The sequence below is a fragment of the Pistacia vera genome, unplaced genomic scaffold (assembly GCF_008641045.1).
Source record: "Pistacia vera cultivar Batoury unplaced genomic scaffold, PisVer_v2 Contig761, whole genome shotgun sequence".
In the NCBI taxonomy this organism is placed as follows: domain Eukaryota; kingdom Viridiplantae; phylum Streptophyta; class Magnoliopsida; order Sapindales; family Anacardiaceae; genus Pistacia; species Pistacia vera.
Window position 1 is genome coordinate 215907 of NW_022196625.1, and position 22670 is coordinate 238576.

Consider the following 22670-nt stretch of genomic DNA (forward strand, 5'->3'; position numbering starts at 1 on the left):
TATTATGGTCGGATTGTTTCAGCGAATTTCCAAGTCTTCGTTCCAGATTTTCAGCTCCTTTGTTGAAGCGTGGGCTTTGATGCCTCTCTTGTAAATGTTATATTTTCATCCATTGTTTCAGTCTGGTTTCAATTTTGTGAAAGGATTAGAAAGACATATATACCCTTTAGCAGTTAATTTTTAACAAATTATTTTACAAAACAGTGTCCTCAGACTTTAGGGAGGAAAATGTAAATGTGTCAATTTTATTAAAGAAATAATTAGAAAGCACACTTATTAAACGTAGTATTTTTTGGGAACTTGTTTGTTTGTGTTTACTCATACTTATGATTTCTAATTCTAACGGTAATTTTTATATTTAAATTAAAAAATAACTTAATTCTAATTGTCTTTGTAAATAAGATCTAATTGTCTTTGTAAATAAGATTATTTAATATAAATTGCAGTCAATTTAATTCTTTTTTTCTTTCCTCTTTTTCTCTTCTCCGGTGGGCCGGTCAACACTATAGGTTATTTAACTGTAATAAAATTATTACTTCCTCCGTTTTTTTTAATTAACGTTTAAAGGTTATGTGCACTTTTTAATAAAGAGAGAGAGGAGATGTGGTTCTAGAAAAAGTAAAACAGAGGAGATGAGGATCACGTAGATAGAGAAAGAGAGAGAAGAAATGTGGGCAAAAAAAAAAAAAATAGAAGATGGGCAAACGTCGAGAAAGAGAGAGAGGATTTAATTGGTCTGACATCTTTTATTTTAGGAAAAAAATAGTAACTTTAAAATTTTAAAAAGTAATTATAGTGGAACCTACCCTCAGCTCCCAAGACTTTAATATAGCTAGACCCCGCAACCTGCCCTCACTTTTACAAAAGTCATCTGCCTCACCGCCCTAAGACAAGACTACTCATTTACCTTCCTGCTCAGCGACAAGACAATTCATCTAACCTAGTATAATTAGCAGAGGTTTTGGCTTTATGCAACTTATCTACTCTTCCCTTTGTCATGAATCTCACGTAAGAAGAAAAAGAGGGGGTTTTGGGTTTGTAAATAAGTTTTAACGTTTGGTTATAAAACTTCGGACCCGTGACACCTTGTATAATTAGCTGTGAGGTTTATGTAACTCGTTTACTCGTTTACCTTCAATGTGGGTGGGTGCACTTTCAATATTATCGCGGGGAATTAATTAATAGAATTGAATATGGCACATTATAACACTGTTTTTGCGTACTTCAAATATATATTATTTCATGTTCTATAATTATTGAATTTATATATATAGTGGTCGATTAATTAAGTTACTCATTAATTCTTTTAAGTTGTGTTAATTTTATTTTTTTAAATTGCTTCTTAATTAGTTGTTGTAATAATGCCTCAATTGTTATTCGAAATTAAGAGATTGAATGAGAGAAAGTCTTATAAAGAGGTGTACAATATGGAAGAAAAGTAATTAATCTATATGTGTTGCAATTACATGTATAAAGTGTTACTAGAAGAATTAAAATGATTTGAGATAATAAAATTTTCATTTAAGAAAAACAATTAATTCATATATATGTTGCAATTACCAGTTGTAGTTCAGAAGCAAAGCAAAGCTGCCTCAAGAAAAGAACCAAACGCAAAGCTCTTTGATAGCTGAGCATGATGTAAGTATGAGAAGCTGATGTAGACTTGAACAGTATTACATGTAAATCATAGCCGTCGAATAGGTTTCATCTAGTCTGATTGTTTCAGTTAATTCTCAGGAAAATGATAGAGTTACCGAAAATTACACATCAAATTTGTACACCGAATGACGTGATAAAATCTTGACCGTTGATTAATATTAACTTATAATGAATCAACGGTCAGGATTTTACTACGTCATTCGATGTACACCCTTCGATAACTGTAACATTACTCTAATTCCCAAGGCTTCATTTTAGTTCCTTTGTTCAAGTGTGGACCCTGATGTCATGTCAATGTCATATTTCCATCCACTGTTTTAGTCGGCTTTCAATTTTAAGAAAGGTTTGGAAAGACATATATACCCTTTGTCAATTAGTTTGCATTTTTCAACAAAATATTTTATGAGTGCGTTTGGTTTATTATTTTGGATAAGATTTTAGGAATAATATTAGGTAGTTGGATAGGGGAGTATTACGAGGTAAAATTTAAAAATTTATAAAAAAACCCCCTATGTTTGCTAATTTGATAAACACCCCAATATATTAAAATATTGTAAAATGATAAAACCACCCTACCACCTGCAGTGCCAGATTCCGGCCACCATTGCCGGAATCCGGTCAGAAATTTTTTTAAGGACACATACCAGTCGGATCTGACCCGTATTCGATCGATATGACCTTTTCCGGCCAGATCCACCACAGATCTGGTCGAAAAAGGCCAGATCTAAGGTCGGATGTGGCCGTCGACGGTCGAAAAAGAACATATCTGGCTGTTACCGGCCATTTCTAGTGGTGGTATGTCTATTGTCTATCACCGATGGTGGTTGTCGAAATCTGGCAAGTATTGGTGGGTGGGTGTGTTTTTGTTAATTTTTAAACCCTTTTTTTTGGGGTATTTAATGAAATTAATAAATTTAAGGAGTCTAAAAGTAATTAAAAAGTAGACTAATATTTATGGAATAATGTACCAAACAATATTTGGAGAATGGGATTGGAAATATGAGTAAAAATAATAAGCCAACCAGCCCCTTATAGATTAGATCAAAAGTAATTTCTTTTGTTTTTTGTTTTGATTGTTGTTGTACCCATACAACATCTACACCTACACTTGTCATATAGTTATCTGTACTTTAAGGTATTAACTCATTCTTTCTATGCTAAAGCTACAGGGTCTAATATTGTAACAACATCAAACTCGTAAAAATACATTTTGATTTGTGTAAAACTATATATTTAAAGATCACAAAATACAAAATTCAAATCCAATACTTTTGTTTTTTGTTGTACTATGTTTACAAGGTGAATGGCTCATCTAAATGCAACATTCTGTCCTGGAAGCCCACCCAAGACGAGCCCACCAACACTCTCACCAAACCAGGCCACTGATTGCCTACCAAGCCTATATAATACAAACCCACCAGCAACCCCAACGAGCCATACCGTTGATCCACCGAGCCCAACACCCATAGCAAGCCAGATAAATGACCCTTCAAGCCCATCTAAGAATAGCCCAATCCTAACAACACCCACATAAACGAAGGTTGAATCGTCCCAAGCCCAACCCAAAATGAGAGTCTGCCTCTTGCTCTTTCTCATGTGCGAATGCCCTTTCAAACAATCCACATACTGTGTTTTGTGCCTCTTCAGATTATTGCATCAAAGATCCAATGTTGATATCCACCAAAGTACTAAAGAGTTCCAAACTGTAAGTATATGAGTAATGTTACAGCCACTGATGGTAGTGTATTGAATTTATGCACCAGATGACGTGACAAAATCCTAACCGTTGATGAATATTAAGTTAAAATTAATCAACGGTCAGGATTTTGTCACGTCATTCGGTGTATAAATTCGGTGCAATATCGTCGGTGACTGTATTATTTTCCGTAATGATATATCTAGAGTCTGTGCAAGATGAATTTCCAAAAGATTTACTAAACTGCTTATTGTATCTACAAAGAACCCTCGCATTAAAATTAATTAATCTTAAAGGAAACCCAAATTTAGCCACCATAATATAACAAAAACTTCTATTTGTGCGGAAATTACATATATCTAATATTGGAAAATATAATAATTTGACTCATTCCTCAAGTTTCATTTGCTTACCTTTAAATTAATCCATTAGGTCTTGAAAACTTCATTTTCAAGTATGATTACACTAAAATACTTGAGTCTCATATCCTGATAGAAAGATGTATTTCAAAATTTAAATAGTCCACATGCTTCCTGCTAAAAAAATAAAACTGTATACAAAAATTGCTCTTGAAAAATAAGGTATAAAGGTCAAAATACTAATTTCTAAATGACACAAAAGCAATCAAACTCCAAGCTACAAAGTATTTCTGACGGTCAAATACAGGATGCTAAGACATCTCACTTCAACTTATGTTACTTTAAATTACAACTTCATAATTACACTACAAAGAAGATGAATGAAAATAAACTCTTCAAGAGAGGTAAAATTTAACCCTTAGGACATATATATTTAATTTTATGAATATAAAAATTATCAGTTCAATTAAAGAGGCTGGCAGCTTCATTCTCCTCTCCTCCTATTGAAAACACATTGATTCTGAGTTTTGTAAGAGTGGTGAGTTTGTGGAAGCCCCACACACAGACACACCCAGTGAGTTGTATATGATGTTGGGATCATCAACAAAATGTGATGTTAGATTCGTGGGAATATCTTGTTCTTGAAAGAATGTGGAAGCCCACCAATTACAGTATCCTCACTATCATCCAAATTTTATACAATTTTCTACCAAGAGGGGTTTTAGAAATGAAGGAAGTTGGCCTCTGACAATGAATATTAGAGGACTACCATCGATCTTAAGTGTTCAATGCATGCATTACCATCTGGAAAAGAAACAAGAATCCTTATTTAAGAAAAGCACCTGTCTAGCGAACACAACTGACTCAATTTTGAGAAAAACTTCAATAGCTGCTCAATGTCTAAAGTATTTAGGCCACTGTTAGATATGAAGACAGTTAAAAAATCAACATAGAAAAAGAAAATTAGCTGCAGAGAAAAGACTTTCGAAGAAAAAGTGCACCTCTCAAATCACAGCTTCCTTCTAGTCTCCACATCAGTAACATGAACTATTTGATGCTTATTTCAACACAATTTCACAAACATTCCCTAACTCTGCAACAGTCAAAATTTCAATATTTAACCACCAACACCACCTAGAAAAATTCCATAAAGTCGTAGTGGAAATCTTCAATAAATTTCAACTGTAGAATCCAACCATTAGGCCGACTTCTCTTACCACAAATAACTTCAGAAATTATCATTCAAGATCAAGCATAGTCTTCTAATTAAGGCTCCCTGAGGCAGAGTGTATCATTGCCTTCCACATCATAATCTTCTAATTAAAAGAAAGTAGATATCTGCTCAGTGTCTAAAGAGTTTAACTTAATAAAATAGAAAATATCTTTTTCTGCAGTATGGTGAGCTCTGTTATGAAAAAAGAGGCCAATAACGGAACTACTTTAAAATTGAAATATGCAAAGCCATAATATTTTAGTTCAAGGAAAGTTTAGATTGTTCTTACTCCTACGGATTGTCGATGAACTTGTGAACTATGTTAGCACGACCATCATTGTCTTTTATCCCGTTTGCTTATGAAGGAAAGAAAACCATATGGAAATGAAACAAACTCTTGCATAAATGTCATTCGGGAGATAATCCTATGCAACTCTTTTGGTGGCTTCGTACTACAAGAGCTTTATTTGCTTGTTTTAGTGATAAAGTTTTGGCAAATCCTGCTGGGTCAATCAATAACATATCAACCAATATTTCAATAACACTAAAAAAGTATTGTTTTAAAGCACCAAACTTCCTAAAATGCAAAAAGCAAGAAAAAGACAATTGCATTGTACCACCTCCCATATCCAACAAAAGGCAAGGAAATATCTCATACTAAAATCTTTCGGGATAATAATTTAATCATTGTGCTAAGATACTTTTACGGGATAGAAAAAAATGGACATTTGGCATAACAATAGAGATTTTTTAATTCAGAGAAAGTTATTTCAGCAAGTTTATTTATGAAGGCGCATTGAAGTTTATTTCATTGGATAAGCAGAAAATAAATATAAAACCCCAAGTGGGAAAATCAACTTTCCGTTAACAACAAGGTGAACTAAACAAGCTCTCATTTCTAATTAAATATAGAAAATCCTCAACTGATAACTTTCCCCTCTTTGAGCCAATATCCTTGTGTTTTACTTTTATCTGCCACTAGAAAAAGTGGCATACATAGTAATCACACCGCTGATGCCATCTTATCATAGAAATTAAAAAGATAAGTACTAGTAAAAAAGATTGCATACCGAATCTGTGACATATTCCATAACTATGTCCTCCTCAAGTGCCAAAGTTTCTGGAAGCAGCTGAGTGAAACAAAAACAAGAAATTCATACATATATCAAATAGACATAAAATTTAAAAGAGAAAAATGCATAATATTGTGCATTCCAATAACAAAATAACAACAGCTCCATGTGAATCATGTAAAGGTAAAATGTGCGACATCGAGACTAAAGTTTCTAGCTGTTAATGAAGCATGAATTATTATGCTGACATGAAATAGTCATTCAAGTGATATTTATTTATTTATTCATTATCAACTATATATCAATTCATTAAGAAGTTGATATCTGCTCAGAAAGAGAATATAAACCATCAGATAATATGTGTTTATGCATGCAGGTATGTATTTGCAGGACATACGTTTAGGAGGCTTAGAAGGCCGAACGACTTGTGCATACCCAAAGTTTACAGTAACGATAAGTTGATACCCAAAAGATTTTGAAACGACAAATAGGTACCTTCCGTTATATTCTGTTAATGATTTTTGTTTATTAATAGTGAAAAGACTAAAATGCCCTTCAAAGTTTCAATTTTTGTTTTTTATAAATTTAAAAATTTCTAAAAAACCCCCTAGGTTTGCTAATGTAATTAAACACCCCCATATATAAAAAGTTTGCTAAATGACAAAAACACCCCCACCACCCACAGTGCCATATTCCGGCCACCATCGCCAGAATCTGGCCGAAAAACTGCATTACGACATCGAAGCAGCAGCCAGATCTGGCCTTTTCCGGCCAGATCCGTGGCTGATCTGGCCTTCGACGCCGCAGATGGAGTTTTGCGGCATCGACGGCCATACTAGCCGTAGATCTGGCCTTTTCCGGCCAAATCAGCCACAGATCTGGTCGGAAAAGGCCAGATCGATGCGTTATGACACAGATCCGACGGGTCTGTGTCGTAACGCAACTTTCCGGCCAGATTCCGGCGGTGGTGGCCGGAATCTGGCACTTGTGGGTGGGGGGTGTTTTTGTTATTTTATAAAATTTTTATATATTGGGGTATTTAGTGAAATTTGTAAACTTAGGGGGTTTTTTGAAATTTTCAAATTTATAAAAAACTAAAATTCAAACTTTTAAAGGCATTTTAGTCTTTTCACTATTAATAAATAGTAATAAACAGAAATCACTAACAGAACATGACGAAAAGTACCTATTTATCATTTCAAAACCTTTTGGGTATCAACTTGTCGTTACGATAAATCTTGGGTATGTATAAGTCGTTCTCCCGGCTTAGAAAAGATTATTTCGTTGAATCGTCCATTGACCCACCGAGCCCAACACCCATATCAACCCAAACCAATGACCCTTCAAGCCCATCTAAGAATGGCCCAAGCCTAACAACACCCACATAAAAGAAAGTAGAATCATCCCAAGCCCAACCCAAAATAAGAGTCCACATCTTGCTTTCCAAGACATGATACCAAATCCTAGAAATTGCATCATAAGTAACAAATTAGGATCAAATTAGGATTCATAATCAAATTTTTGTATCACTTTTCTATGCTAATTGGGAGATCTTAGTTCTGTTTTACTTAGAAAATGAACAATTGAGCAGTGAAAAATGTAGGCTCATTGTGAGTTTGTAACTTTGGGAAATCGTTCTTGAGTTTAATGGAGCTAGTGAATTTTAACTTTCTAGTTTGATTGCTTTGGGCTTGAATTGTCAGAATAAATTTTAGCTCTTGTCTTGGAGTCTTAAAAAAAAAAAAAAAAACACTGCACTTTCGCATCTGCTACTACCCTTTCAAACAATCCATAGATAATGTGTTTTGTGCCTCCCCAACTCATTGCATCAAAGATCCAATGATGGTATCCACCAACGTACTAAAGAGTTCTAGACTATAGAGGATATATCTAGAGTCCATGCAAGATGAACTCCCAAAAGATACACTAAACTGCTTATGGTGTTTCCAAAGAATCCTCACTTTAAAGTTAACATGAATTGATCATTTGAAAGGAAACCCATACTTTGCCACCATAGTATAAGAAAACTTCAGCTTTTGCGTAAATTATATATATATATATAATATTGGAAAATATCAGAATTTAACTTAGTCCTCAAGTTTCTTTTGCTTAACTCTAGAATAATCCATTAGGTTTTGAAAACTTCATTTTCAAGTACGATTACACTGAAATACTCGAGTTTTAAATCCTGACAGAAGGTTGTACTTCCAGATTCAAATAATCCACATGGTTCCCATTGAAAAAAAAAAAAAAATACAAAAATCACTCTAAAAAATAAGATATACAGGTGAAAAAACTAATTTCTAAAAGATACGAAAGCAATCAAACTCCAAGTTGCAAAATATTTCTAATTGTCAAATATAGGAGGCTAAGACATCTCATTTCACCTCAGTTCTTTTAAATTAAAACTTCACACATTAAACTACAAGGAAGATGAATGAAAATAAACTCTTCAAAATTTTCATATGGAGTTAGTTATTTGTTTAGTTTGTTATATGGTTGTTGCTTAAATCAGATAGTATTTGGGTTTCATTTTATTAATCTTCTCAAATGTTTGGTTCACATTCATGGATGTCAGATTTTTTAAAACTCCGTTGAGATTTTTGATATGTTGCCTATTCAATTTATATTTTTCTTCAGATCCTGCTATGCATTCCATAGAACTGAATTACTTCTTAGCCTTCCTGGATATTCCATTCTACATCCATGAGACTTTCGGTTTTAATTTTCTAATTTCATATACTCTGTATAAATTTCCTATTTCAATTTGCTATGTGTGTTTTATAATCAAATGAATAAAGCATAAACTTCTTTATTGACATTATCGTTTTATCGTTGTTCATTTTCTTGTCTAAGATATGAATTTACCAGAAATACAAATTTGGTTGCGCAAAATGTTTGGTTATTGGGGGAATAACATCGGTAACCAAAATATGATTTTGGTGGGTGGGTTAGTCATTAAGACAGAACCAAGATTGCCTTTCTTTTTGGTATTATTCCAAAAATCTCTGTTTTTCGTAATATCTATGTTTCCAGGGAGCGTTCCCCAATTCATTCCACTTTCAGCAACTCTCTTATTTATGGCTCTTGTGCTTTAGCTTCCACATGTACATTTTCTATAAGTTGACGTTGTATAACGTTAATGAAAGATGCAATATGCATTAATGGAACCAGGCTAACTTTTTTAGTCCTTGAATTTGGGCACTGTTTTGTTTTGCTAAAAGTAATTGTCCACTAAACTTTGTTATTTGAAAATTTCGAGGAAGTTTAATAAAGAAAAAAACCCAAGATAATTTTCTTCTATGGCTGTGGCATTACTTAACATTTGCTCCAGTGATACTACCGAGTGACTTTGTTTGCTCATTTTGCTGACTCTATTTCCATAAATGATGTATCTTTCTTTATTGTGGATATCAGTTAATGGACTCCTGCTCCTTAATAGTGAGATCCAATATCAATGCTATCAAAGTGTATATGAGGATTAAATTATTATCAATGTATCATCTATGTCCTTATAACATAGTATTTTGCTTAGATTGAAAAATAGACATGTTTTAAAAAAAATTTGTTTAATGCTGTCATGCATTATTACTTATTAAGTGATCTATGGTTGTATGTTTGCCTAGCTATGCATATCTATTGACTTAGGTGATGCTTTTTTAGTTACTTTTTTTTTTGGGTTGTTCCAATACAGTTTCTTTGTTTTCTATGTTTTTTTTTCTTAATAAATGCTTTTAAGATTCTTTTGTAGGTAAATCATTGTGAATTGCACTGTCATTTGTCTTGTGTCTGTCTAAAGCGATCAGGTTAAACCCTAAATGTTATATACTCACATAAACAACCATTATAAACAAAAATGAGAATAATATTGGGGTATGTTCCATGGACTTATTGCATTGATAGACATTGATCAATCTATTGCTTGTCATTGTCATTTGTAGATAGCATGCACATCTGTTGGAAGAGTAGTAATTTATTTTTAAAATATTATAATTCAACTTGATTGTCGGTGCCATTTGTAGATAGCATCTACATCTGTTGGAAGATTATTAATTTTTTTTATATTAAAAATTAACTAGAATTTTGTATTGCAGCCAAGCTGAATGCTAACCGGATGGTTGTTGAAACACTTCGTTGGTTTGATCAATTTATGAATCTTGTGGTTGACAACACAGTGGAGGTGAATGGCAATGAGAAAACTGATATAGGGATGGTAGTGAGTTCTATCTTTTCTTGCGGTTAGCAGAAAAGCAACTTTCAATATAGTAATGACATGGCAAAAGTCTTTTCTAATTAATTTTTGTATGTAAACTGTGAGTTAAATCAGATGTCATCTGGATCATTCTGTGAGTTAAAAAGCCTTTTATTCAATTTTGAGTCATGATACTTATCATCAATGGAAATGGTTTGAGTTAATGATTTTCCCTTCTTTTTTCTGCACTGATTTTGTGTCTACTAAGCGTGACAGATGGTGGGGTGTCTGAGATGGCCAAATTCACAACAAAACTTATAAGTTCTTACATATGTGGGTGAGAAAGAACACTGGTGTAGTTTATGCAAAACAATGTACGAGCAAGTAAAAGAGAGGTCCCCTTCATTTGATGTGAGTTTTTGTTCCTAGTATATGGTGTTACAAATTGAATTTTTTATGGTTGGAATTATACGTTAACTTAAGTGAATTATGGAATGATCAAAGCAGTCACTCTACTGTACGATTTTCTCATGTTGCTATTCTCTAGTATGTGGTGTTGATGATTTTGATTTATGCGGCTGTGATAAATAAATGAAGAAGATAAAGAATATAACGTAAGGGTTTCGATAAAAGTGGAACTATATAAATTTGATGAGGGTATAATTGACAAAATAAATATGCTATTAAGATATTTTAGCATTCAGGCAAAACCTATTGGCTTTTGATTTTATCTGATAAACAGATAAAGTCAAAAAAACAGAAAAAAAACTTATAATAAATATGTTTTTGCGATGATTATATATCTTGTCAGTGTCATTATTATTTTTGTCTATAATTATGTCTTTTTTGTTCTTGTTATTGTCATAATCTTCCTCTTATAATAAAAAAAGCTTATATATGAGAAAGATTATGACAATAACAATAGCCAGTAAAGAGTTGGGAGGTTAGATTCATTCCAGCTGCTCAGCAAATTGCAGATGTTTTTACTAGGCCTCTGCCTCAGACTCAATTTGATCAGGGAGGAATGAGGATGTTAAGTATGGAGTTTTTAGTAATATCAGCTTCGATACAAGTCAGCATATTTTGTTATGAATGCTGACTCAGCTTATTCAGTTCGGTAGTTTCTGTTAACTAATTAGTTTTTACTTTTCTCCTAACCGTGTGTAGATTTTGAACTGTAAGCTAAAGTTTAGCCAAGTTAAAAACCTCTTTAAAGAAGAGGAATTTAACACGAAGAAGAGAATCTAGAAAATTGCAAACGTTTAAAAATCAAATAAACATTTTATTGTAAAGGTCTAGATTGTAATTTTTTAATCCTTTGAAATAGTTCTTGTACAATGCCAGTGACTCGCTACGAAAGGAGGTCATGGCCAAAGAAATTTGGTCTTCTTTCAGAACTACTGTGACTATAATGGGGGAATGATCATAGTAGTCACTCTACTATACGATTTTCTGATGTTGCTATTCTCAAGTACAGAAGGCATTACCTGTACTTTAAGAGGCAAGTGGCTAAGTTCCTCTTCAAAATCAGAGTCTTCATCATAGTGTCGCTCATGCTCGGAGTCTTCATCACAGGTTTGGTCGAGTTCGTAGTCTTCATCATAGTTTCGCTGGGGTAGTTCCTCCAAATGATGAAGATCCAAATATTCCAAGTCTTCTTTGTACAGTAGATGAATCCCACAGCTTTTCAAAATAGTATTCCTGCCACTTTTAACACTAAAATTAGCATGAACATATGTACAATTACTTACCAAAGCTCTGTCATATTCTCTTTCAAATGCCTCACGTGACAAAAAGCACAGCCAAAGATGATCAGATTCAACGGCTGTGAAACTGGGGATCGCAAAGTTGAAAAGAAAAGAGGCTTTCTGCAACCTTATCCAACATTCAATGACCACTTGTTCATCCGAATGATCACGGATATCAAATACTACGGCCAATGCAAATCCCATGAGTTCATCATTGAACCAATATGGAGGCAATCCGATTTCTATTGAAGGAGTATTACTCCTATGATTGAACCACCTTGGAATTTTACTTCCCGGAAGACGAGTATGAAATTGAGAAGCTTCATGAGAGAGTTTCTGTAACAGGAGATCGTGTTTACAGTAATAAGGACCCTAAGTAATATAAGCAAAAGACATAAAAAGCCGTTGGAAAGTAATTTGTTATATAAGCCCAGAAGAATTAGACTTGGGCTAGATTACAAGTTCTAGTCCTGAGATTCAGGAAAATTGATGTAAGAAGAAACTAATGTATTTGAAGTTAAAAAACTATATAAAATATCAATATCACCTATGCAAAATATCAAAAGATCTACTCAAATAAGGTAAATATCATTTAATAAGGATTGACTCATAACTCAATCTTATAAATTTTCTCTCACAACTTCGATGTGACAACTCGCAATTGGACAGACATAACCTATTGCGAACAGTCGGAACCCATTTACAAGCTGACTCTGTCCGGGTTGTAAGAAGTTTGTAAGGTTGGGTTGTAAGTGTAGTATTACCCAATATCATTATACCCCACTCAAGAAACTTAAAGTGGTTGGATTCGAATAATTAGAGTTTCTGCAATTTTCTGGAAATTAGTTCTTCTAGTGTTAGAAAGCAAGGTTTTTTTTCCCCTTAAATATGCATTATTTTACATATTTAAACACATATAAACATAATATACACCCTTAAACATATACAAATAATACAAAAAACATAAATCTAAAAAGATCAAGGAGAATAAAGAAGATAAAGGAAGAAAAGAGGAGAAAGAAAGAAGTGAAGTACATTGAAGGAGAAGGGAAACTTCTGCTGCTTCGCGTGGAGTCGCCGCGCAAAGTGGAAAAGTGATTCCATACAAATGGATTTTCACTTGATTAATAAAGAATCTTTTATATTTTTGAAGAAACATCATGTAAGACAAAAGACCAATTCATGGGAGACAAAAGACCTTCACCTCTGCAACTTGTTAACTTGATCTATTAACCAAATAAATTTATGTAGTTTATATTTTAATTTAATTATTGAATTGGGTAATTTAGAAATTGAACTAACCACCATTGAGCATATTATAAGTCACATGAATGATAAAAAGTTGAAAAAAAAAATGTCAAACAAGTTTCAAACGATAAGTTTGCATTTGAAAAAAAAAAAAAACTTAATTTTGTATTTAATTTGAGTTTATTGGTTATAAAGGTATAGAGAATGGAGAGGTGGCTAATAATTAACTCCCCTAATTTTTTGTTAATTCATTTAAAAACCCAATACATTATACATGTAGACATGACTAAGACTATATCAACATATATGCTACTCTCATTAAGCAATTCACAGACTCACAAGAGAGACAAAGAAGGAGAACCTGGAGCCAAAGTTTCAGCATCATAACTGCCAAGTTGCTGCCGTAATACTCAACCAGTTTGAAGCAATTAAAAAAATGCAGTGCAATATCTGAGGAAGTGCTTTGTTCTGGTAGCGATAGTCTTTCAAGTGAAGTACAATCCTCTGCTCCAAGAAAAACTATTTCTGGTGGCAGCTCTGGCAATGACTGAAGCTTCTTGCATCTTTCCAAGCAAAGAATTTTAAGTTTCATAAGTTGATTGATGCTTGGAGGTAAGGTATCAAAATTGTTTCCGCTTAAATTTAGTTCTTCCAATGAGCATAAGGAGCCAATATCATTGGGGATCGCTCCATGCAAAAGATTACAATCACTAAGATCTAAAACTTTCAGATTAATTAAACCTGAGAGAGGTGGCAACAACAAACACATGGAATCTGGATTTCTGTTCGGTAACAACAATGACAAGAAGAAAGTGAACCAGGTTTGGGGTACTTGTCCTTTACATCCATGAAGAGAGAATTTTTCGAGCTTTTTCAATTGTACTATGGAGGACGGTATTTGTCTTATTGCCGTCCTACTTATATCTAGTTCTTCCAAACATTTAGCTACCTCTATGTTTTGAGGCAGCTTGTCTATTTTTAAGCAGCCACAGAGATTAAGAATCTTGAGAGACTTCAAACCATGGATATCGCTAGGAAAACTCAAAAGATTTGTACAATTCTTCAAGACAAATACAGTTAGCTTTGTGAGAACTGCAACAGATGGATGAACCTTACGCAATTTCGTACAGCCTTCAAGATACAGCCTCTCAAGATTTGGAACCCCAGTAAAGTCTGGAGTTGTTATCAGGTTGCAGGAGTGACTGAGATTAATGGTTTTCAACTCCAAAAAGGACTGTGAGAAACAAAATAAATTTAAGAAAATAACTTGATTGTAAGGACTTCACGTACGTTGTAATAAAAATAATAATAAATAAAGAAATAATACCTTCATGCCCTCCCAAAGATATTCAATGGAGCTGTTGCACATATTTAGTTCAAAGAGATTCTCCGGGTGGAAACATAAGGGCAAGGACTTTAAAGGGTATCCATTCCATTTAAAAAAACGTAACTCACTTGAGAGAAATTCGAGGTTCTCGGAAAGATGAACATTACTGATTTTGAGTAACCTTAAATTGGTCATGGCTGAAAAAGATTTACCATGCAGGCGCATGATTTCTCGTCCACGCATATCGACCATTATACCTTCAATTGCTTGTGTTCCCTGATAAATAAGAAAGAAAAAACTAATGCATAATTAATATAGAGAAATGTTACCAGCTCGTACTGCCATTAATGATATTGACTTTAGAGAAATAATAATGTATATATGTATGCGTTTGTATTTACAAATATCTTACCCTTATTTTTGTCAAAACTTGGCAGATGTCCTTATATACCCATAACCTACTCCATTTGCCAGGGTCATTATAGTGTTGTTCACGAACAATCTCCCAGCCCATTTCTTGCAATAAGTGATGCATCCATAATTCGTTCCTTGAAGTAATAGTTATCAAAGATTTGTCAATCAGTTCTTGTATTCCAATATTTGCAAAAAAATTGCAACTATTTAGTATCTCAATAACTCGATCTTTTTTCTTTCCTTTGAAAAAACATGCTATATCTAAAAATATGTTCTTCTCCACATTCTCTAGTCCATCATAACTTATTCTGAGTGATTCCAAAATTTTTCTATTTGGATACTGTTGTAGTCTATCCAAGGCACTTTTCCATACCTCAACACTACTTCTACCACAAAAATGGGATCCCAAAACTACAATAGCTAATGGTAGTCCTGTCGTGTAATTCACCACCTGTTGCGCGAGCTCACGAAGATCATTTGTGGCTTGTGAGGTTTTAAAGGCTTTCAAATGAAACAGCCGAAGAGATTCATCGAAAGTCAGCTCATTAACATCATATATGTTTTCAGTTACATGGGATGATAGTAAATGTTTATATCTGCTTGTAATGATGATTCGACTACCAGAACCAAACCATTCTCTCTCCCCAGCTAAATTCTCCAATTGTTCCAATTGATCCACGTCATCAAGAACAAGAAAAACCTTTTTCCGGTAGAGACGTCTTCTAATCAAGTTGATTCCATCAAAAATGTTACCCACATATAAATTTCTTTCATGCAGGAGAGAACGTAGAAGTGTTTTTTGCAAAGGCTTCAGACCTTTTTTATCATAGACTTCTCTAATATTGGCAAGAAAGCATCTACAATCATAGTCTTTTGAAAGCATATCATATACAATTTTAGCTATTGTAGTTTTACCTATCCCTCCCATTCCACGGATGCCAATGAAGCGAACATCGTTCAATCCTGGTTTTATGTATGCCATCATTTTCTCCACTCGAGACTCCATACCAACAAGATCTCGTGTAATATATGATGGAAATGCTTGATCCAGTTTTCTCGATAGGTCTCTAACAATACCTTGGATAAATTCTGATTCATGCCTACAAAGAAGAGCAATAAACAAAGCAAGAAAAATTAATTTGACAATCAGTTATAATGTACTAATTTTGTTTTGAAAAGGAACATGAATATGGTACAAGAACCTTTTTTTTTTTTTTTTTTTTTTTTTTTTTTTTTTTTTAAAAGAATTTAAAAACAACAGATATGTTATACTGGTCAAAACATGCTATAAGTTATAATTACTCAACTTGGGATATGATAGTTGCCATTTGTGTTCAAACCAAACAACTGAAAAGACCTTTGAAAGATGTTAAAATATGAGAATTGCATTCGAAATTGAGAATTTATGGGGATGTTAATAATCAATACTTCCTTACCAAAGTATAAAATTTCCACGAAAACATTTCGACTTTTAGTACAAATATTTTCAAATCATCGAATAAAGTAAATAATTGTTATCTATTTAATTATCCAGGGTATTTAATGCTAGATATGCGCATTTGAAGCTAAGAAGGCTACACTGTATTAGGAGAATAATCAGTACCTCTCCTGCAAATGGTATCCAGAGATACTGGCCACTCGTTTGAGAGCTGATCTCCAAGTTTGCACCTTCTTCTGATTCTCTTCTTCATGTTTATCAAAAGCTTCCTTGAAATCTCCCCTCTGTTTCCTTACATCTGATGGATCTACGTCGTAAAAAATTGGAACAGCTGTTTGCCCCTTATCCTCCATGCAGTCAACAATCTTGGCAAGTTCATCCAAACACCATGTAGAAGTAGCATAGTGTTTTGAAAATACTATGATGGCAAACCTTGACTGTTCGATAGCCGTGAAGAGCTCTGAAGAAATTTCCTTTCCCCTCTCAAGTTGTTCATCATCTCTAAATGTAAAAATTGCTTTCTCAATTAAAGCATAATATAGATGATCGGTAAAGTTTTTTCGAGTGTCCTCACCTCTAAAACTTAAAAACACATCGTATTGCCATTGATGGACTGACGATGAAGACGCCATTGTCCAGCTTCTCCGGTCCGAAATTAAGAGAAAGGACACTGCTTCTGTAATTGTAAGAATTAAGAAATTTAAATGGTCACTAAGACCATACGAGTACACGCTTTTATGGACGTGGGGAGAGGAGATCTGAGATGTTTGTATATGAGGTTTATCTTATTCCTCTGGGCTTTAGGAATGAATTATGAAACAACTCCGACAATAACTGGCACGCTTGAAGCTTCTAGAGCCCACGAATAATGTCATATTTAATGTGTCTTTATTCAATGCATCTTGGCTCTCTTTTACGCTTGTGCAACATGGTTTGATTTATTTTTTACCCTTACCCTTACGCGAAATTTCAGTTTTATCGCAGCCTTAGTTTACCAGGCTTTGAAACATAAACACTCCTCGGGTTTAATGTAAGTAACAGTCAGGCCCGGAGATTTAAACAAGTGACATGTTTCACCCAAAAGTAATTGTCATTAGCTTAATCAATAGTCAGTAAGATAAGGGAATAAAGTTGGAAATGCATTGAAAATTGATCATATATTAAAAACAAGAGTATCTTTTTTTGTCTCATATGATAGCAAAATCAATCCATCGCAAATTAAAGGACACAATAAATAAATAATTTATCTAATAAAGTATATCTATCTATTTTGTTTAATATTTTTTATTTTATTTCCTAATTTTATAATTTGCATCTATTATATTATTATTTTTAATTATTTTAAGTCATTAAAAATATTTTTAAATTAAAAATTTATTTTCTCTAATTAAAGTACTAATTATTTTAATTTTGTTAGATAAAGAAGAAATTTTGTGAAATTATTTTTGGGATTTTTTATATTTATTATATCTAATTATTGTTTTGTTTATTTTATTTATCACCAGATAAAACAAAAGGGTTTTTTTTAATCAGATTTGATGTGTTAAATAACATATTAGATTAAGGACAATTGAATAAAATGGTACTATATTATAACTCTTGAGCTTGTAATTTCACTTGTTTAGACCTCTAGGTTTAAATGTGCCTATACCAAACATCAAGGGTGTTTAAGTTTTAAAGCCCTAGGTTTGACTTTTGAAATCCTAGTCTCTGTCTGTTGGAGAAATGTTATTGGCCCATACCTAGTACCTACCACTAATATTTTCAAGCAATTTTATATTAAAAACTAATTAATTAAATAATTTAAAAAATTGCACAATCATTGTTATTGAATGGCCGACAACACCGATGTGACACATCTAATGATACTATTAAGATCGTCAAAATTGACGTGAGACAATCTGTGCCCGGTGAAATTGCCATGATTTACGACAGCTGAACAGAGTTGGTGGTGGCCGTGCTGGCCCACGGCACCACGCAACAAAAATATGGCACGGCATAGTACGAAAATATGCAATCGTGGCCCTTAAAAAAAGCCTGTAAACCAGCGCACGAAAAAATTAAAAAATTAAAAAAATTATTACATTTCGTGTATTAAAATATCCACGCACTGGTGTAACTATTTATAAAGAATTAGCTAAAATTTCTAGTGAATATAAAATAAATGATAAATTTTTCTCTCATATTTGATCAGGCATCATCAAATGATAGGGTTATTTATTTTTTGTCAAAACAATTAAATCCAGCTTATGAAGGTCAATTATTTCATATTAGATGTATTTGTCACATAATAAATTTAATTATACAAGATGTATTAAAATTAATTGAAAATGAAATATCTTTAATTAGGCATGTGTTAGGGCCAAAAATCGTCCTTGGCCCAAATAGGGAAAAAGGACCATTAGCGAAGAAGGACCAAGCCCAGTCCTACAAAGGCCCACGCCATGTTAGTTCTCTTCCAACATGAGGAACAAACCGGCCCAAACTGAGCGGGCACAAGCCTTTCAAACCAGGCCCGTGTCCTAGATCCATGGACAAATCCAAAGCCCACAATCCCCTCAGAATACTTTCCTACTCCTGATCAATCTCCCATTCAAGGTCACCTTCTTATTCCTGATCACTTTCCTACTCGGAGTCACTCTCCTAATCAGAATCACCTTCCTATACGGACACTGGTAAGACAGCTTACCACAACCCTAATTCTTCTAGGGTTTGCATCAGAGTCGTACTAGGACTCCTACTCCTACCAAGATTGGGAGACCAGACGATCACTATATAAACAGAGACCATCCCTCTCACAAGGGACATCAACATTACACCTTCACACCCGAGACTCTTCACTCGAGAGTTTCACTAATTCGCCGTAGTCACAGTCCCCGACTAGACTTCCGGTAATCTCTTATTCCTTAGCCCTCACTATATTAGCCCCTTTCAGCCTCACTGACTTGAGCGTCGGAGTGCCTACGGCAAACACCACCCCGGTGTTTCCCGTTCGCTTCACGTGTGTGTTTCTCTACGTGTGCAGGTGCAGCAGATCGCTAGTGGCCTTGACCTCACGGGATCAGACCCCCCTTCCGTACAGGTAGATTTTTACGTCTACAGCATGCAATTATGTTTATTTCATCATCTTCTTCACCCTTACAACAATACCATAGAATGTGTGAGCAAATGGGGTTACAAAAGAAAAAGTTTAGGTGGACATGTATTGGACAAGAGAAGATCAAATTTACATCCAAATATTGTTGAAGCCCTTATATATATGAAAGATTGGGTGTCGGAAAATTTCAAGCTTCAAAATAGTATTGTTGAACATATATTTGAAGATTTAAAAAATTTATAAATTAACAAAAATGAAGATGTACAATAATTCTTAATCCTAATTTCTAAGTTTGTATTTGTACTTTATGATTATAAGTAATAAAAAGTATTGAAATTCAATTAATATTTCAATGTCTCATTATTTTATTATATTTCATAATGATTATATATATTTTTTAAGTAATATAAATACAAAATATCACTAAATTTAACATATAAAATATTTGTATAATAATTATTACTAATAAATAAAAATTACCATAATTTATAAATATTAAAATTAAATATTTTTATAAAACACGTAGGCCGCCCCATGGCACAACTCACAGCACGACACGATATATAGCGGGCCGTGCCGTGGGCCTTCAAATTTCATGGGCTGACATGGCACAACAAGGCACAAATTTTTACGGGCCTTGGCACAGCACGACCCACCACCACTTCTAGCTGAACCTCATACACTATATATGGCTAAAACATGTATTACAAAATGCACTAGTTAATTATATGTGCAAGAGTGAAGTCCATCCTATCCTACGACAAATATTACTCAAAATATGTTTCAAGGCCTACTTTAGAAATGATCTAAAGTAATAAACTTTATTTAACTCTAAATTGAAATAAATAATTTGTATTAACCAATTTCGAGAAATAAACCTTTAGGGGGTGTTTGGTTGGGGGTAATCTCTAATTACTAAGGTAATGTCATCTTATATTACTTAAATTACCATGTTGGTTGTCAAGTAATATAAGATTCCTATAATATTTTAAAGAGTAATATTACACTTACAAAGAAATTTTACAAAGATCTCTATACAAAGTAATGTGACAAAAATGAATGGAAGAGTAAATTTAATGAGTTTGACTTTTTGTTTAACTCTTCCATTCATTTTAAATTGTACAACAAGTACCGCTTTGCCGAGACATTGACATCGGGAGAATGAGGTGGTTGACCTCATAAACAACCTGTTTCAGAGTTTTACAATAGCCGTTTATGACAGGTTTGACTAGATGGAAGAGCACATGAAAAGGGTAGAGGAGAAAGTGAATAAGCTGGTAGAGAAAGTAGGTACAGTGGAGGAGGAAGTTAGTGGAGAATTAAAGACGGTTGAAGCGCAAACTGGGCAAAAAAGAGAGAGCCGAAAGAGCAAGTTTGTCAAATCGCCTTACATGGTAGTGACACAGGCAAAGAAGAGGAAAATTAAGAAATAAATGGAGGAAGAACTAGTAATGGAGGAGGTTATGGAGGTTGGTGGAGGAAGTGGGGCAGTGATAATGGAGGAGGGCGAGGTGGGAGGCGAAGGAAGCGGGGATGTAAAAATGGAGGAAGGGAGAGAAAGTGGGCAAGTGGAAATGGACTCAAATGTCGATTTGTATAGGCCAATAGAGGAAAAGAAAAAACTCTTTTATGCCTATTACAATGAATCAGGAAGTAATGCCCATATAAAGTGTAAGACAGGGGATTATCCCCAGGAATGGTTTCAAAAGTTGTTGACGATGGACATGTGGCTTGAGGACTCGGTGAGTAATTTTCGCTTAATTTTCCTTATTTTTGTGTATGTTTTCCATACTTATCTTGTTGTTTTTATTTGATGCAGCACATCGATGAGATATTGGCACTGATGAGGCTACGACAGACTAGTGATGGTGATCTATTGTACCCTGACTATGCCATCACCGATGTGGCGTTTGGCGAATCGCTTATTTCGACATATCGCACTTTAATTAAAAATGTCATTGCTAGAGGTGCAGCAAAAGGAGCGAAGCGAAGCGAAAAAGATTGGCCATAGAACAGTTGGACTGCATACCTGATGATTTTCAATTTGATGATAGGATTATGCAGTATGTACGGAGGGAAAGGCCCAAATATGGCCACGGTTGGGCCTTTGTTAAAAGAGTTTACTGCATCATCCTCGTCAAAAAGATGCACTGGATAGCAGTCGTCGCACATCTAGAGGAGAGGTTGTTGAAGATCCTCGACTGCAACCCAACTATTTGTCGAGACAAGCAGTTGGAGGTCGAGTTGGAGCCACTGTCCAAGTTGTTCCCGCGGCTATTGCATGACAGTGGGATGTTTAGGCACTTGGGTGATCAAGTACTAACAAAAAGTGGCCACTTAAGCGCTTTACCATCCCAATAAATAAGTCAAGGTAAATTTTGTATAAAACTAACTTACATAATACAATTTTTCTATAAGTTTATTCTAATGCTCATGTCTTCTTCCTATTGTAGTGCTGAATGTGGGGCATATGCCTTGAAATTTATTCAGTTTGACATGACTAACACCCCGATTGACGGCTTGAATGATGAAACAATGAGAGACTGTCGGGAGCGCTGGGCTATCGACTGCTTCCATAGGCAGATGGATCCATTTTGAGTGACTAGAGCCCAATCAAAAGGTATGAAAGTTGGACTTTGAATTTTGTGGTTTATGTGATGTTGATGTTGATACTTGGGTTGTGGTGCTGATGCTGCAAGTGTCATGCTTATATAGAGCTTTACCGAAAGAGACAGACTTAGTGAACTTCTCACCTACCCACTTTGTAACTTTTTTACGTGTTTTTTTTTTTAATTTACAAAAGCTGACGTGTCTACAGGTGTGTGCTGGATAATTTTGCAGGTTCCTAGAAAACAATGAGAGGAAACTTCTCAAAGGCTAGTTGGCAAGAGGAGGCATCTGCAATAAAGGTTGCTGGGAAGGCATGATATCAAATAGGTTGCTGGCAAACAGAATTCGAAAACTTCTTAAAGGGTGGTTGGCAGGAGGAGGCATCTATAATAAAGGCTGCTGGGAAGGCATAGTACCCAACAATGATCTGAGACAGGTTCCTGGCAAACAAAATTCGAAAACTTCTCAAAAGTTGGTTGGCAGGTCACAGGAGGGAAATGAGAATGTATGGAAGGGCACTATTATGACGAAAAATGATACTTGGAATTGGGTTCTTCTTGGCAATTGTTTGGGTGGAGGACATTTTATTGCAATCA

General features: G+C 34.3%; 1 protein-coding gene across 7 annotated transcripts; it reads right to left on the minus strand.

The window, feature by feature from the left end:
- Positions 1–4525: 4525 nt before the first annotated feature.
- LOC116116144 (TMV resistance protein N-like) lies at positions 4526–17200 on the minus strand. 7 transcript variants are annotated; one of them, XM_031402238.1, is made up of 10 exons: positions 16942–16998; positions 16533–16868; positions 14928–16029; positions 14516–14791; positions 13550–14422; positions 11680–12276; positions 5998–6057; positions 5217–5430; positions 4932–5030; positions 4526–4807 (listed from the first exon to the last, which is right to left on the minus strand). In XM_031402238.1, the coding sequence occupies exons 2-8, from the start codon at positions 16718–16720 to the stop codon at positions 5404–5406; spliced, it is 3123 nt and encodes a 1040-aa protein (XP_031258098.1). In that variant the 5' UTR covers positions 16721–16868; positions 16942–16998; the 3' UTR covers positions 4526–4807; positions 4932–5030; positions 5217–5403. The 7 variants fall into 7 exon arrangements, with proteins under 7 accessions (XP_031258098.1, XP_031258096.1, XP_031258095.1 ...); XM_031402236.1 differs by having other exon boundaries at positions 4932–5027; positions 5217–5305; positions 16533–17199; XM_031402235.1 differs by having other exon boundaries at positions 5217–5305; positions 16533–17199.
- Positions 17201–22670: the final 5470 nt, after the last annotated feature.